This window comes from Neohortaea acidophila (genome assembly GCF_010093505.1).
Source record: "Neohortaea acidophila strain CBS 113389 unplaced genomic scaffold BDY17scaffold_6, whole genome shotgun sequence".
Lineage (NCBI taxonomy): Eukaryota > Fungi > Ascomycota > Dothideomycetes > Mycosphaerellales > Teratosphaeriaceae > Neohortaea > Neohortaea acidophila.
The window spans coordinates 675,232-688,314 of NW_022985515.1; the positions used below are offsets into that span (position 1 = coordinate 675,232).

Sequence of the window (13,083 nt, forward strand, 5' to 3'; positions counted from 1 at the left end):
CTTCACCCGTGCAGACATCTTGATGTACTACATCGCATACCGGTTGAATACCTCTCATCTGCAGCAGATGCAATCAATAGCACTGGTTGGTGACACTGCTCGCATATCTTCCTTGAGCCGAGTTCCTGTAGTCCAAGTTGTCGACCGCGCTCATTCTCGACTGTCTCGCGACCAATGTCTCCCTCCTCTCACCGTTCTTCACCCCAGAAGACTCGGAGAGTGCTAAACCGGATCGGTACATCCTGTGAGCCGTGTCATCGTCGCAAGGTCAAGTGCGATCAATCGCAGCCTTGTGGCCAGTGCGTGCGCAACTCATTGCAGCACGAGTGCCGATTCCGCAAACGCGCGAGCGCCGTTCGATCTCCTCTCGTCCCGGACGCCGCACTACGAACTCGTACTACTCATACAGACAGACCACACGCTTCTCCACAATCGCGAGACCCTCCGACCTCTGCTTTAGTACATCGATGGACTGGTGTCGAGGATGTGCGCGGGAGAAGTCACCACTCGTGGCTCATCAAAAAGGTATCTGCCCAAACCGCACGCTTCCTCTACACGCCATCTAATGCGACGCTCCAGTTTGAGCCTCTCCTGTCCCAATGTCTCATGGGAACCTGTGCCGCTGGCCCGTGGCCCGACACTCGCGCATATTCCGAGTGTGCTTCAACGGCGGCCTTGCAGATCGAAAGCCAGCAGGATCGTTCCACGATGGCTCCAGTGCTGTATGACGAGCTTCCCGATCCGCAGACGACGGAATGGCTGATCGAACGTTTCTTTGCGACTCTCGGCACCACCTTCTCCATCCTTCATCCGCCGACATTCCACGATACCTATGCGCGCATGCGGGAGAACAGGGGCGGTGCAAGCGTGTGTTTCATGGTGCAACTGCTCCTCGTCCTGTGCCTCGCCAATGCCACCCTCCCAGACTCCAGCCAACCCATCCCTCGGGACAAAATCACCGCCTGGATCAACCTGGCCGAAGGGCTGCCGCAAACAGCGATGCATTTGAGGACTTTCAATGTGGAGAGCGTGCGCATGTGGGCTTTGATTTGTCTAGCGGAGCAGATGTGGCATTCTGACGAAGTATGCCCTTTTGCCTTCTCTGGGGTGCGAAAATCCGACTAACGTGATGTTCGTAGTTCGCCGATTACGTCTACTCCGGCGCAGCGCTGCGAGCAGGTGCGGCCCTTGGCCTCCACCATTCACGGCTGTGGGACTCATCGGGTCAGCGGCAGGGGCTCTGGGAAGCTCTCGTGGAGTTGGACCTCCAGGCCTGCCTAGCTGCCGGTATGCCACCGTCACTTTCTTACTTCAACAGCCAGCCTACGGTTCCTGCCGGCAATGCTAGCCGCTCTCCATCTCCTTCTTCCGAACGTAGCACATCTCAGACTTTATCGCCAGATCGGCCCACAGACCCTGAGCTTTCGGGATCACTACAGTGCAGGCATCGGATCGTACAAGCTCTCAATTGTACCACGGACCTCACGCTCGAAAGCGCGCTGGATCTCGGTCGGCAACTTACAGCATCCATGCTGCCGCTCCTTGAAACTCAGTCTGGAAGCACGGAACCCCAGTCCTTCCAGCAGCAGTTCTTGGCCCATGTGTATGCAAAATTCCTGGCAGCACTTCACCGACCATTTGCGATGATGGAGTCGCCTGCATTCTACTACTCTCGAACTGTCGCTCTGTCGCTTGCGCAGAAGAACGCTGCTGAGATGTTCGCTCTTTATACTGGCGAACCGGATAAAGCGAGTGCCTTTGACTGCCTTCGACTGGGCGGCGGAAGCTTCTGCAAAGCGCACTCCATCTCCGCTTTCTTGCTTCTTTGCTGGACACTACAACATCCTGATAGACCCGACAATCGTGATCCCGTGATGTCCTGGATCGAGCCTGGACTTGAAATGAACGGCCGGTCTGCAACGATCTACTCCACGGTCAACAAGCTTTTGCCTTTTGTCAAGAGTCACCCCCGGGACCAAGACATGGCAGCTAGAACCCATCTCATTGGTTTCTTGACAATTGCACATTACGAAATCTCTGGCGAATGTGCGATTGGCTCCGACGAGTTCTTGCGGAGGATGCGGGAGAGCGCTTCAACCTGGCACCAGTAGTTGCGAAGTGCGCGCTCCCACCGTTCCCGGCTGTACAGCGCCCGGCATATTACATCCTGAGAACCTCTTACGCCGATTAAGCGCTTGGCGTTCGATGGAGACGAGTCTTCTAGCTCGGGCCTTCCCAAGTAATCACGGAGGGCAGACTCTCTCCCGTGCCCAATTCACCAACTTAACCCTGTCCGGATCATCTAGCGGGACAGCGGGAGTGAGATCGTGCACAAGGCGCCGTCCGAGATCTTTAATGTACCAGAGATGTCGTAGGGCATGGAGAGCTGCGCCATAGCAGATGCCGATGAGCGCAGCAGTGGGATGCGAAGATTCGAAATCGTCGAGGATGTGAGGCTCGAGACATGGGAGCCAAGAAAGAAGGCCGCTGAACGAGCCTTCCGATTCGAGAAGTGCACAGGCCATTGCAAGATCTTCGACCGCCTTTGTGTACTGCGATTGGGCACTCGGGGCAAGCGATGCATCCTTGCAGATGCAATCTCGGGTTCGGAGAAGAGCGGCATCAAGCTCTGCGTCTCGCAGGTTTGAAGTTGGGAAGTCAGGGTGCGGAGAGTGGTAGGACGGGCTCGCTGCGGCAGTTCCACTTGCGTGCGCCTTGTCCACATTGTCCGAGCCCCGCCATAGGGTTGCCAACTCTAGGAGAAGAGTCTGCGGGGTCTGCCTCTCCGCTGCGCTCGAGGATGTGTTGTGCATTGCCAAGGTGATCAAGCCGATCAACGCCGAAGCCCAGAAACATGCTTCTGCTTGGTCTTGGAGGATATTGCCGAGCAAGGGCGTGAGTAGGTGGAGTGCACGATCTCTGTAATTCACGGCAGTGGCAACGTATTGATTGGCGTCTGATGGCCGGAATTGGGCGATATGAAGGCTTGTGAAAGAGAGCAAGGCGGAAAGCAGATGATCGTTGCTAAAAGCCAATTTCGGGAGAGTCTCTTGCCACCAAGTTGTCGACATGAAGCAGTGATCACAGGTTTTGTGCGTGTGGAGCGTCCAAAAGTGGAGGATTTCGAGGTCGATTACGCGGGTAGCTAGGCTGGTGGAGGAGGCAGAGTTCCTGTGCGTTGGCCTTTGCCACTGCGTAGACTTGTCGTATATACATTGCAGCTCTCGTTTGACACACCCATCGCATGCTGGTTTGGCTTCGTTGCACTTGCGGCAGTCTTAGTAGGAAGAAGCTGAGCAGTGACTATGAAGGAGAGCATACCTTGATTCTTCTTTGTTTGCATTCGTTGCATCCGCCACGAGACTTGACATGCGTTCGTCTCGTAGGCATCTCGTATGTTTGGGTTGCGAACGACATGTCGTCCCGCGCCGAGAAGAAGTATTTCGCATCGCGTACGTCGTAAGCCGTATTTCGTATCGCGCAATCTCGGATTCGCATCAAGGGCTGATTGGCTGAACCGCTATAGTTAATGGCATCTTCCATGCTTCACTCCGCTCGAGCATTTAGGCGATTGAAGAGGAGAGGTAAATATTTGATCTTCGCAATGGATTTCAGTCGTTTCTCTTCACCACCAAGAATCATACCTCACAATGGGAAACCTCCTCGCATCTCCCGCTCCCCCTACTCTAACTGAGAAGAACCTCTCGAGTCAAGCCGGCAAGGTTGGCCAAACTCCCTCGCGATATCCCACACCGATACTAATGGCACTTCCCAGGTGTTCGTCGTCACCGGTTCAACGAGCGGCATTGGCTTCGAGCTCGCCCAGATCCTCTACGCCGCCAATGCAAAAGTCTGGATCGTTGCGCGCTCCGCTTCGAAAGCCCAAGCTACCGTGGACCGCATACGCACCGCACACCCCGACTCTCAAGGTCAATTGGAGATCCTGATTGTCGATTTCAACGACCTCACTAAGATCAAGCCCGCCGCCGAGGATTTTCTCCGCCGTGAAACCCGCCTCGATGTTCTATGGAACAACGCCGGCGTGATGATTCCGCCAAAGGGCACGAAGACAGCGCAGCAGTACGAGGCGCAGATTGGCGTGAACGCGTTGGCACCGCATCTGTTCACCAAACTGCTAGCGCCTGTTCTGTTGAAAACCGCGGAGGTTCAGGCGGCTGGAAACCCGAGAGTGGTCTGGGTTTCCTCGTCCGCGGCTGAGCGCTTCGCGCCGCAAGGTGGCGTCGACCTGGACGCACTGGGGAAAGAAAGTTCCTACTCGCAGTGGCAGAACTACGGCATGAGCAAGGCCGCCAACATCTTCCAGGCCGCGGAGTGTGCGAGGCGGTACGGCGAAGCGGGCATCATGAGTGTGGTAAGTCTTACTTCCGCCCTCGGCCAGAGCTCATCTTCAAGCTGACAGGCGGACCCAGGCTGCTGATCCAGGCAACTTGAACACCGACCTGTACCAGAACATGCCACGATACCAACTTTTCCTGGTCAAGAGACTGGCTTTGAAGCCCGCGATTTACGGTGCTTACACTGAATTGTTTGCCGGCCTGTCAGGCCAGATCACCGCGGCAAACAATGGAGCGTGGGTGGTGCCGTGGGGTCAAGTAGCAAACCCACGCAAGGACATCGATGCTGAGCGAGACGGCAACGGAGTAGCGAAGCGTTTCTGGGAGTGGTGCGACGAGCAAGTGGCGATGTATGAATAGCGGCGTGGTGATGTGTACGTTTTTGAACATTTAGAGTCGTTTTAGCTAGCCTACTTCTTGATAATTCACTGCCCCGCATCCAAATCGTAGTATCCTACCCGATTGAAGATGGATTGCGTAAAGTATATCCGATTCTTCCCCTCCCCGCCATAGTACTGCACGCCGACGTTCATCTCAAAGGGAACACTGATGGGGGTGTAGATGAGGGTGCGAGGAATCTCGATATGCGTCATCTTTCCCGTGGCCGGCGGGAAGTAGGTGAGCAAGTTCTGAGTCCATGTAGAAAACCAAATATTGTTTTGGGCGTCAAGAGTGTTGACTGAAGGAACCGAGACTGCCGATCCGAAGGCGGTATTCCTGTAGTTGGTGAAGTTGTGCGTGTACATGTTGATGCCGGCGACACTGTCCGACACGAAACAAGTGAACCAGAGCATATCACCTCCCGTCTCCACGCGGAGCACGGCGGGTGTGGCGACCGTGGGGAATGGGACGGGGAACTCCTGAATTACGCCGGTAGTGGTATTGAGGCGGCCAATCTTCTGGCCTAGTGTCTCCGTAAACCACAACGCGCCATCACTTGCATATCGCATGCCAAACGGATTTGATCCGGGGGTCGGGACCTGGTATGTCCTCCATTGATGTGTCTTGTAGTTGAAAGCCGAGATGACGTCCGCGGTGCTCTGTGACAGAAACATGTCTTCCGGCCCGCCCCACATATCGTTCAAGAGTTGCAAATTTCCCACGGGCTGCAGGGCGTTGGGAGGAGTGAAGACCGATACGACGCCGGTTGCCAGGTCCAGTTTCGCCAATTGGTTCCGAAGACCGGTTGCAGCATACATATTTCCGTCTTGCCCTGGCCGTACGACGCAGGGAGCGAAAGCCACACCACCGTAGACAGGCAGGGATAGGTTCGAGAGCAAGGGGAGGGTGAAGGGAATGTCGAACTCCTTGATCGCATTGGTGGTCGGGTTGATCTGGACAATCTTGTTCGCGAGAAGATAGTTTGTGTAGATCATATTGTCTGGACCGACGGCAAGGTCACACGGTAGACCGAGGGGAGTTGGCATATTGAGGAACGTGAATCGGTCGCTGTCCGAGACGACAGGGGCAGCGTATGCCGCCCCCGTGAGGGCCAGCGCGGTGGCCACGAAGCAACGCATATTCACCATCGTCTCCTGTTTGCCACTCGCGCCGGCAGTGGACGCTGGCTCGAGTATATATAAAACGCATGGTCAACTCCGTAAGATCCGTCCCATAGCTTTCGGGTGGTCTAGTCGACGCTGGCGCGATCGAAGGTGGTGAAATATTGGTAGATGATCCGGTGGCGGCGGAGTAGCGGAGAGTAGGCAATGTCGGCTGTATGGGGTCAGCGAATAGGAGGCATTCCAAATTTAAATATTTCCCCACAGATCGCCTTTGTACGCCAGCCCTACCGCTTCGAGCACATCTCGGTACTGTAAATATGTACACACGGAGCGACAGCCAGATTCAGACGTCAGCACTGATCATGATGCCCGTCCGTTGATGCGATCGCCAGCATACACGCATGCACCAGGCAAGCACGCGACGAGATTGTGTGATCGCTCGTGAACGGTGGCATCCACACGCGCCGTGTGACGAGACGCTCCTGGTGGATTTCCGGCCGTCTCAGTGCGTACGGAAGATGGGCGAATGATCATACTGCCGATGGTAACGACGATGCGGTCCTAAGAAACGCTCTGGTCGGCATAATGAGACAATTGTGTGATTTCCACGTTAACAATGAAGAAGGGGGGTCGGAACAGTGACCGTTCCCACGGCCGAAATGGGGTTAGTACTCCCGAGAGCGCGGGGCAGATCCGGGGCGCCAGCCTTCGCGCCTTTTTCTTTCGGACAATCCCGCGCTATAACCGTGCACGCTGTCCAGCCTTGCTCGAGCGGCTTGCGAAGGCGGCATGCTTCGCGCCACATTGCGGACGCGACAGCACCGGTGTTCCCAGCGATGGACGAAATTCCCCTGGGCGGCCACACATAGCATGTCACGATGTGTGGCCATTGACTGGCTCTCAGCATAGACATCGAGATGTATGCTGACCAAATGAGAGCCATCGAATCCAGTCCAGCCGTCTCAATGCGTACGAGAGGATACTTGACAGCGTGACCATCTGGCCGAAGAGCAAGACTAGTTGGAAAGAACGCCGGAAAACAGTATACCGGGAACGACCAAACTGTCGACGGTGATACCGAGACATTGCAACCCCGCATTGCTTGATAGTGCCACATCCGCCGGCGGGGCTGGATGCGCTGAGTCATGGTAAGCCCCAGGCTCCCAAATTGTCGCTTCCCAACGACAACTCTCTCTTACCACCTTTCTCTATGCTAAAATGCAAGACACGCAAATATGTCCGTCCTTGTCAATCACTGCTGGTTACTCCTGTTTGTGCTCATCAGTCTCCTCGTCGTCAGTGCGATGCCGTCAGCTCAGGACACGATCAACACGGATTCAGGCAGCCCGTCCGTCTCGCTCCCCAAGAAGTCTGCCCGGGAAATCAGCGAACAGTATTCGCACATGAGATCAACCGAAGAGAGACCTGAAGACAATTACATGCTAGGCGGGGATGAGGAGCCTATGGTTTACTCGACGCCGAGAGACTACGCCACATCGGCGCGCCGGGAGCGTGACTGGCTCCTAAGCATGGGTGCCGATCCGGACTCCGTCATCCTTGAGAGCGAACTCTGCAACTACATGCCCCCACGACGAGCAGGAGAAAGCGCCGGTGAATACAGCAAGCAATACGTCGAGATACTCAATGGCATGATCCGCAATGGTACCATGATACTGAACGACCAGACTACTGCTGACGTGGTCGCCTCCGGCTTTGGAACTCGTGACGGCAGAAGGTTTGATCTGGGCCCGGGGTCCGGTGCTACAAAGGGTGATTTCAGAGCATTTACTCAATGGTTTGGTGAAGTTTATGAATCTGGGGAGGCCTATGAAGTGCCGGAGAGGTGGTTGAGGTTCGAAGAACCTCAACAACGCGTGCAAGACTGAGGACTGTTTATGTTAGCTTCAGGCCAGTTCCAGAGATTATTTTATTTCAATCGTAATTTGATATCACGGATTGTTGGCCGTAAGGTCCCATCTCTTCTTCCTACGCAGATGGAACCGCAGCTAGCTGGTCAAGATTGCGAAGCCGGCGAGCAAAAACGTTCCTTCAGGGAGCCTAACCCAACAATCACCTAATGATCCTTCACGCATTTCAAAGCCAAGGCTACTGCAGATCACATACCAAATATCCCCTGCCTTGGTGTGCGGCAGTCTCCGTTTTGTTGTTACCTTACCTTTCAGGCTAGAGTGCAACGCCATTCACTGTCCACCCGATCCAACGTTACTTTGGACGTTACCTACCTGGAAGGTTACCTTCGTCACCGGCCTACTTTAACGGCCGCACGCCTCGCAGATGGCGGTCGACTATCCACCCTCTGTCCTTGCAATTCACTCAACATGCTCTGGTCTACTCCAGCCCTCGCTGGCGCTGCACTCCTGCTGCCCACTGTCGCCGCCGCGCCAAAGTTTGGGAAGGCTGCCAATCTCAGCACGAAAGCGCAGGCTGGCGCCCACGTGATCTACTCGTACTCGGGCTCCTCCATTCCGTCTGAGCTGTACACTCTCGCGAGCCAAGGAGCCGTCGGAGGCATTATCCTGTTCGGCGACAACGTCGACTCCAACACCGCCAGCGAGATCGAGCAATTGCAATCGACGTACAAGAAGAGCGCCAGCTACGCCGGCTACCCGCTCATCATCGTCACCGACCAGGAGGGAGGCGAGGTCGCACGCCTACCTGGTGGACCCACCGCCTCAGAATACGACATTGGGCAGTCGAACAATGTGCCTTCGGCAGCCAGCTCCGCCGGCGTGACTGCGGCGACCGCGTGTGCAGCATACAACGTCAATGGCAACCTCGCCCCGGTGTTGGGGGTCTACCGATCCCCAGGCGACTTCCTCGATCAATACCAGCGATCATACAGCACCGAGCAGTATATTGCCAAAGAGGCCGGCTCCGCATTCATCTTGGCGCAGCAGGCCCACGGCGTGATCGCGACCGCAAAGCACTTCCCCGGCCTCGGCGCCGCGACAGCCAGCGAGGACACGGACGTGGAACCCGTCACGCTGAACGTATCCTTGGAGGACCTCCGCACCATCGACGAGGTGCCATTTGTGGGCGCGGTGGCTGCCGGCGTCGACATGGTCATGGCTTCGTGGGCTGTCTACCCGGCAATGGACACACTACCAGCCGGTCTGAGCCCCTCGTGGATTGGCAGCGAGCTGCGCAGTCGTCTGGGATATACCGGGGTGACCATCACCGACGCCATCGAGGCCGGTGCGCTCCAAGCGTACGGCTCGAACGAGACGCGCGCCCTGAAGGCCATGAACGCCGGGATGGACATCATCCTCGCTTCCGTTGGCGACCCCAGTCAAGGATCAGGCATTGTCTCCGCCATTGAGACTGCGCTCGGCAATGGTGGTTTGTCTCAGTCCGCCTTCACCTCATCGACGAGCCGCATCATGTCTCTGCGGAGCAAGCTGTGAGGGTGTGATTAGACCAGATAGAGCTGCAAAACCACTTTACCAATGAATTCTACGTCCTTGCAATGGAACTTTCCGACTCGCGTGCTGACGTTGCATCGTTTCGCGTAGTGTGATGTCGTGTTGTACTTTGCAGATCTCACAGGGACGGCCACCCCCACGAACGCCTCCTACGCCACCGTAGGGCTGCCACGGCATTTTGCCGGGAATTGGGATCGACGTTACTTCCATTAAGCATTTCCCCCGCAGCCACGAGCATCTACGGTATCACGCAATTGGTAAAACATGAGCCAAGATGGGTGGATCCATTGCTACAAAACTTTTCTGGACATCAACCTTGTCTGACAAGTTTAACCGGAAGTCCTCTTACTACCCTGACCATTCGCCCATTCTCGGTCGTCTATTCCGCTGCTCCTAACCCCGGGCGATCGCCTGGAGCTGGGCGTAGTCTCCATTGAACTGGTCCGAGTCGCCGCCGTTGGCGTTATCGTCGTTGTACTGCCAGAAGGTGTAGTAAGGCCAGTCGCCTTGAGGAGTGCATGGCTCGGAGTTGTAGCAAGCCATGAATAAAGGATTAGTGTTGACAAACGCATCCGAGTTACCGGTGCACTGCTCCCACCACGAAGGGCTGGAGTACAGGATGGGGTAGACGCCGGTGCGGCTGTGGTAGGTGTCGGAGAAGGTCTGGATCCACGAGACGGATTTGCAGTCGGCCTCCAAATCGAGCATGCCTGGGAGGGTGATGCCGTCGTCGGACCAGCCGCCGCCGTGCGCGAGGAAGTAGTCGGCTTCCTGCGAGCCGTCGCCGGTGCCGTCGGCGTAGTGGTAGCCTCCGCGGATGAAGCCGGCGTTGGTCGCGTCGGTGTACTGGCTGTTGAAGCTGGGGCTGATGTAGTCGGTGCCTTGCGTCGCTTTGATAAAGACGAAGCGCAGGCCGGAGTTGTACGCGGCTTGCATGTTGACGTTGGGCTGGTAGTCGGAGACGTCGAAGCCGTAGACGGTCCCGGAGCGCTTGGCCAGAGGCGCGGCGGCGGCGGATGCCGCGAGAGAAAGAAGGATTGATCGATGCATGATGGAGTGAATGAGTGGGACGCCAGATGTCGTTTGCAGCGAACGACTACATCTTTATATGGTCGGCCACGCTTCGTCTGAACGGTGTCAACGTGGGGTTAATGGCGCCATTGACAGGACGATCCTCGTCGAACCGATGCCTGCCAAGGTTGTTTCCGTCACGTAGCTTGTACTACTGTAGCAGTGCAACTGTGTCGTGGGAGACAGGCTCGCAGGCCCTTCCTGGACAGGCTAGCGGATCGACACTGCTAAAGGACCGCTCGACACACGCTCGATGCGCCTCGGTAGCGACCAACGAGGACATCGCAGCGGGTCGTACTCCAATGTAACATGGCTTGGAAGTTCACGACATAGTCAGTTGTCAGTCCAATTTGCATCCTGCCCACTACGGCACTCATCATCAGTTCGCCAGCAATGGCATTGGAAAGATGTCGGCGAGTGCTCTTCGTGAGGTCAGGAGGTGGGGCTCGTTGCGCCGTTGCCATTGGCTCTCTCTCGAGTGCGACCTCGGAGCATTCGAGCTGCCCTTTAGAAGGTCCCCAATCCATCTCTCGACGACTGTTCACGCCTTGACTCGAGATGGACGTGCCTGGCATCGCTTTAATCACCGGAGCAGCCTCGGGAATCGGCCGAGCGTGCGCAGAAGGATTTGCCCGGGAAGGCGCATCGGGCATCGCATTGCTGGACGTGAATGCGGATGCATTGGCTTCAGTCAAAGCCGCGATCGAGCAAAGCCATGCCGCAAGTGGAAGGGCCACGTGCAAGATCGAGATTTACCCGGTCGACGTATCCAAGGAGGCCCAGGTAGACGCGGCGGTGGACCGGATAGTCGCGACCTTTGGACGGTTGGACTACGTCGTCAACGCGGCCGGCATTACAATCAAACACCCTGGTGGTGCGGCGTTCGCGACGACTGAAGACTGGAATCGAGTGATGGAAGTCAACGTGAACGGCACCTTCTTCGTCTTACGCGCTGCGGCACGGCACATGCTCAAACAAGAGCCCATCCTGTCCAGCATCCACGGCCGACCGTTGCAGCGAGGCTCCATCGTCAACTTCTCCTCCATTCTGGGCGTCATTGGCATTACACTCTCTACCGCGTACACCACCGCAAAGCACGCGATCGTCGGCCTCACCCGTACGGCTTCCGAGGACTACGCAAAGGACGGGCTGCGTATCAATGCCATCGGACCAGGCTATACGGAGACGCCGATGGTGACGCAGAACCCCCGAGTCATGGAAGCGATGCTGGAGCGAGTCGAAACTGCGGTGCCTATGAAGCGCATGGGCCGGCCGGACGAGATTGCCGATGGCGTGTTGTATCTCGCTGGGGGGCGGAGCTCGTTTGTCACTGGATCGATTCTCATGGTAGACGGCGGGTATACGTCGCGGTAAAACGGGGGTGTCTTGCCGTGATCCATAGATAGAGCACATACATCAGACGACAGAGCAATTCAATATAGTGGTAAGTGGAACCTTTTCACTGTTGTGCGGCAATGGCACCTTCTACGGCTTCTACGACATTGCCATCGTCCAAAGTCTTGACTCTCAGCCCTACGGTATCCGTATACTTCTTGCGCTCATCCCCGGACACGTCTGGAGCAGTTCCAGCTCCGTGCCAACCTGCCTACCCCATATTTCCCTAAGACGTCGACTTATGTTTGCGGGAGGATGACGTTTTGCTGGCCGGTTTCTTGACCTGAGTAGCAGGCCCGCAGCCGGTTCCCGTGCTCGAGTTGACCTGAGTGAAGGCCGGTCAGCTTCAATACATCTGAGCCTAGATTCGCTGCAACTCACCACAACGCCACAGCATAGAGGCGTTTTCTTCATGGGGCAGAAGCCGTACTGCAAGTTCTGCTGGGTGCCGGCCCTGGCGTAGACGGCTGTTATACTTAATATCAGCGAGAGGGGGTCAAGCAACGCAATCCAAGGGGCTGCAGAACGTACCGTCCGAGCAGAGAGCGGCTGGCAATCCAGCAACACCTCCAGTCACTTGACCGCAGCACATCAGCGTCTGCCCGGAGGAGCAGAAGTTCTCGACGTTGGCGTTCCAGCCTTTGGGCGGCTTGCCTCCGGCGCCATATTTGGGGGTCACGGCGGCGACGGCGACGCTCACCGTGCAGAGGAGTGTGAGGGCTGAGGAGGCGTGCATGGTGATATGATGGAGCGAATGTGGTTTTGGTGGAAGTTGAGTGGAAGGGTGATCGTGGCAGGAGAACACGAGATCGAGGTCTTGCCGACGATTTATAAACGAGTGCAGGGATTGCAGCTGGACTCGGACCATGAGACGATGACGCCGGTCGAACAGTCTTGCGGTAATGCTGGCCGCAGAGGTCAGCCGGTTGGCCTGGACGACTATGTGACGGGGAGATCTGCGACCCAAGCTCATGGGGGAGCAGTCCGGAAATGGTTTCGTAGCATGCTAATGCGGCTCTAAGGACGGTTTGCCAATCCAAAGGTGCCTGCAATGTAAGATGTGTGATCTGATTGAACCCATTGTGATAGGCGGATGGCTATCCGTAAGCTTCGGGCGAATCCAATATCTTTGTTTCATCGAGACGACATTGGTGGACTTTTCTCGCACCCACAATGTCGCTAGTGTCATCGATGGATTGATGCAAGTCGTTCCTTGCGAGGCTCGTATCGACGATTCTGGTGGACGATACGCTTCTTCCGTTCGCAGGGTAGGTGAGTCGACCCGCAAAAAAAACCAGCACCTCGTAGCGCGTC

General features: G+C 56.4%; 9 protein-coding genes across 9 annotated transcripts; 5 read left to right on the plus strand and 4 right to left on the minus strand.

The window, feature by feature from the left end:
- Nucleotides 1–31: 31 nt before the first annotated feature.
- BDY17DRAFT_161752 (uncharacterized protein) lies at nt 32–2,177 on the plus strand. The gene is made up of 3 exons (XM_033729721.1): nt 32–525; nt 580–1,083; nt 1,140–2,177. Exons 1-3 carry the CDS (start codon nt 175–177, stop codon nt 2,109–2,111), a joined length of 1,827 nt encoding a protein of 608 aa, XP_033589112.1. The 5' UTR covers nt 32–174; the 3' UTR covers nt 2,112–2,177.
- BDY17DRAFT_161748 (uncharacterized protein) lies at nt 2,178–3,532 on the minus strand. The gene is made up of 2 exons (XM_033729720.1): nt 3,322–3,532; nt 2,178–3,266 (listed from the first exon to the last, which is right to left on the minus strand). The coding sequence occupies exons 1-2, from the start codon at nt 3,496–3,498 to the stop codon at nt 2,244–2,246; spliced, it is 1,200 nt and encodes a 399-aa protein (XP_033589113.1). The 5' UTR covers nt 3,499–3,532; the 3' UTR covers nt 2,178–2,243.
- A 40-nt stretch (nt 3,533–3,572) lies between these two features.
- Nucleotides 3,573–4,748, plus strand: BDY17DRAFT_161756 (short-chain dehydrogenase). The gene is made up of 3 exons (XM_033729722.1): nt 3,573–3,722; nt 3,776–4,372; nt 4,431–4,748. Exons 1-3 carry the CDS (start codon nt 3,651–3,653, stop codon nt 4,713–4,715), a joined length of 954 nt encoding a protein of 317 aa, XP_033589114.1. The 5' UTR covers nt 3,573–3,650; the 3' UTR covers nt 4,716–4,748.
- Nucleotides 4,724–6,067, minus strand: BDY17DRAFT_298711 (uncharacterized protein). The gene has a single exon (XM_033733788.1). The coding sequence runs from the start codon at nt 5,882–5,884 to the stop codon at nt 4,781–4,783; it is 1,104 nt and encodes a 367-aa protein (XP_033589115.1). The 5' UTR covers nt 5,885–6,067; the 3' UTR covers nt 4,724–4,780.
- A 994-nt stretch (nt 6,068–7,061) lies between these two features.
- Nucleotides 7,062–7,824, plus strand: BDY17DRAFT_298714 (uncharacterized protein). The gene is made up of 2 exons (XM_033733789.1): nt 7,062–7,097; nt 7,161–7,824. Exon 2 carries the CDS (start codon nt 7,165–7,167, stop codon nt 7,744–7,746), a length of 582 nt encoding a protein of 193 aa, XP_033589116.1. The 5' UTR covers nt 7,062–7,097; nt 7,161–7,164; the 3' UTR covers nt 7,747–7,824.
- A 135-nt stretch (nt 7,825–7,959) lies between these two features.
- Nucleotides 7,960–9,362, plus strand: BDY17DRAFT_298716 (putative glycosyl hydrolase). Its single transcript, XM_033733790.1, has one exon. It carries the CDS (start codon nt 8,200–8,202, stop codon nt 9,283–9,285), a length of 1,086 nt encoding a protein of 361 aa, XP_033589117.1. The 5' UTR covers nt 7,960–8,199; the 3' UTR covers nt 9,286–9,362.
- Nucleotides 9,363–9,696: 334 nt separating this feature from the next.
- On the minus strand, nt 9,697–10,353 carry BDY17DRAFT_324824 (glycoside hydrolase family 25 protein; the record flags this gene model as incomplete). The annotated part of the gene is made up of 1 exon (XM_033737269.1): nt 9,697–10,353. The coding sequence occupies one exon, from the start codon at nt 10,351–10,353 to the stop codon at nt 9,697–9,699; it is 657 nt and encodes a 218-aa protein (XP_033589118.1).
- A 579-nt stretch (nt 10,354–10,932) lies between these two features.
- Nucleotides 10,933–11,748, plus strand: BDY17DRAFT_311009 (uncharacterized protein; the record flags this gene model as incomplete). Its single annotated transcript, XM_033735491.1, has 1 exon — nt 10,933–11,748. One exon carries the CDS (start codon nt 10,933–10,935, stop codon nt 11,746–11,748), a length of 816 nt encoding a protein of 271 aa, XP_033589119.1.
- A 123-nt stretch (nt 11,749–11,871) lies between these two features.
- On the minus strand, nt 11,872–12,913 carry BDY17DRAFT_161794 (uncharacterized protein). Its single transcript, XM_033729723.1, has 3 exons — nt 12,301–12,913; nt 12,151–12,236; nt 11,872–12,094 (listed from the first exon to the last, which is right to left on the minus strand). The coding sequence occupies exons 1-3, from the start codon at nt 12,740–12,742 to the stop codon at nt 11,996–11,998; spliced, it is 627 nt and encodes a 208-aa protein (XP_033589120.1). The 5' UTR covers nt 12,743–12,913; the 3' UTR covers nt 11,872–11,995.
- Between the last annotated feature and the right edge of the window lie 170 nt (nt 12,914–13,083).

Coding starts and splice junctions, on each gene's coding strand:
- BDY17DRAFT_161794 (XM_033729723.1), bottom strand. CDS start 12,742: ATGAGCTTGGGTCGCAGATCTCCCCGTCACATAGTCGTCCAGGCCAAC. Junction 12,237..12,300: donor AGCCGCTCTCTGCTCGGACG/GTACGTTCTGCA, acceptor TAAGTATAACAG/CCGTCTACGCCAGGGCCGGC. Junction 12,095..12,150: donor CTCTATGCTGTGGCGTTGTG/GTGAGTTGCAGC, acceptor GCCTTCACTCAG/GTCAACTCGAGCACGGGAAC.
- BDY17DRAFT_298711 (XM_033733788.1), bottom strand. CDS start 5,884: ATGGTGAATATGCGTTGCTTCGTGGCCACCGCGCTGGCCCTCACGGGG.
- BDY17DRAFT_161752 (XM_033729721.1), top strand. CDS start 175: ATGTCTCCCTCCTCTCACCGTTCTTCACCCCAGAAGACTCGGAGAGTG. Junction 526..579: donor ACTCGTGGCTCATCAAAAAG/GTATCTGCCCAA, acceptor GCGACGCTCCAG/TTTGAGCCTCTCCTGTCCCA. Junction 1,084..1,139: donor AGATGTGGCATTCTGACGAA/GTATGCCCTTTT, acceptor TGATGTTCGTAG/TTCGCCGATTACGTCTACTC.
- BDY17DRAFT_298716 (XM_033733790.1), top strand. CDS start 8,200: ATGCTCTGGTCTACTCCAGCCCTCGCTGGCGCTGCACTCCTGCTGCCC.
- BDY17DRAFT_298714 (XM_033733789.1), top strand. CDS start 7,165: ATGCCGTCAGCTCAGGACACGATCAACACGGATTCAGGCAGCCCGTCC.
- BDY17DRAFT_161756 (XM_033729722.1), top strand. CDS start 3,651: ATGGGAAACCTCCTCGCATCTCCCGCTCCCCCTACTCTAACTGAGAAG. Junction 3,723..3,775: donor TCTCGAGTCAAGCCGGCAAG/GTTGGCCAAACT, acceptor GGCACTTCCCAG/GTGTTCGTCGTCACCGGTTC. Junction 4,373..4,430: donor AAGCGGGCATCATGAGTGTG/GTAAGTCTTACT, acceptor AGGCGGACCCAG/GCTGCTGATCCAGGCAACTT.
- BDY17DRAFT_161748 (XM_033729720.1), bottom strand. CDS start 3,498: ATGCGAATCCGAGATTGCGCGATACGAAATACGGCTTACGACGTACGC. Junction 3,267..3,321: donor GCAAACAAAGAAGAATCAAG/GTATGCTCTCCT, acceptor GACTGCCGCAAG/TGCAACGAAGCCAAACCAGC.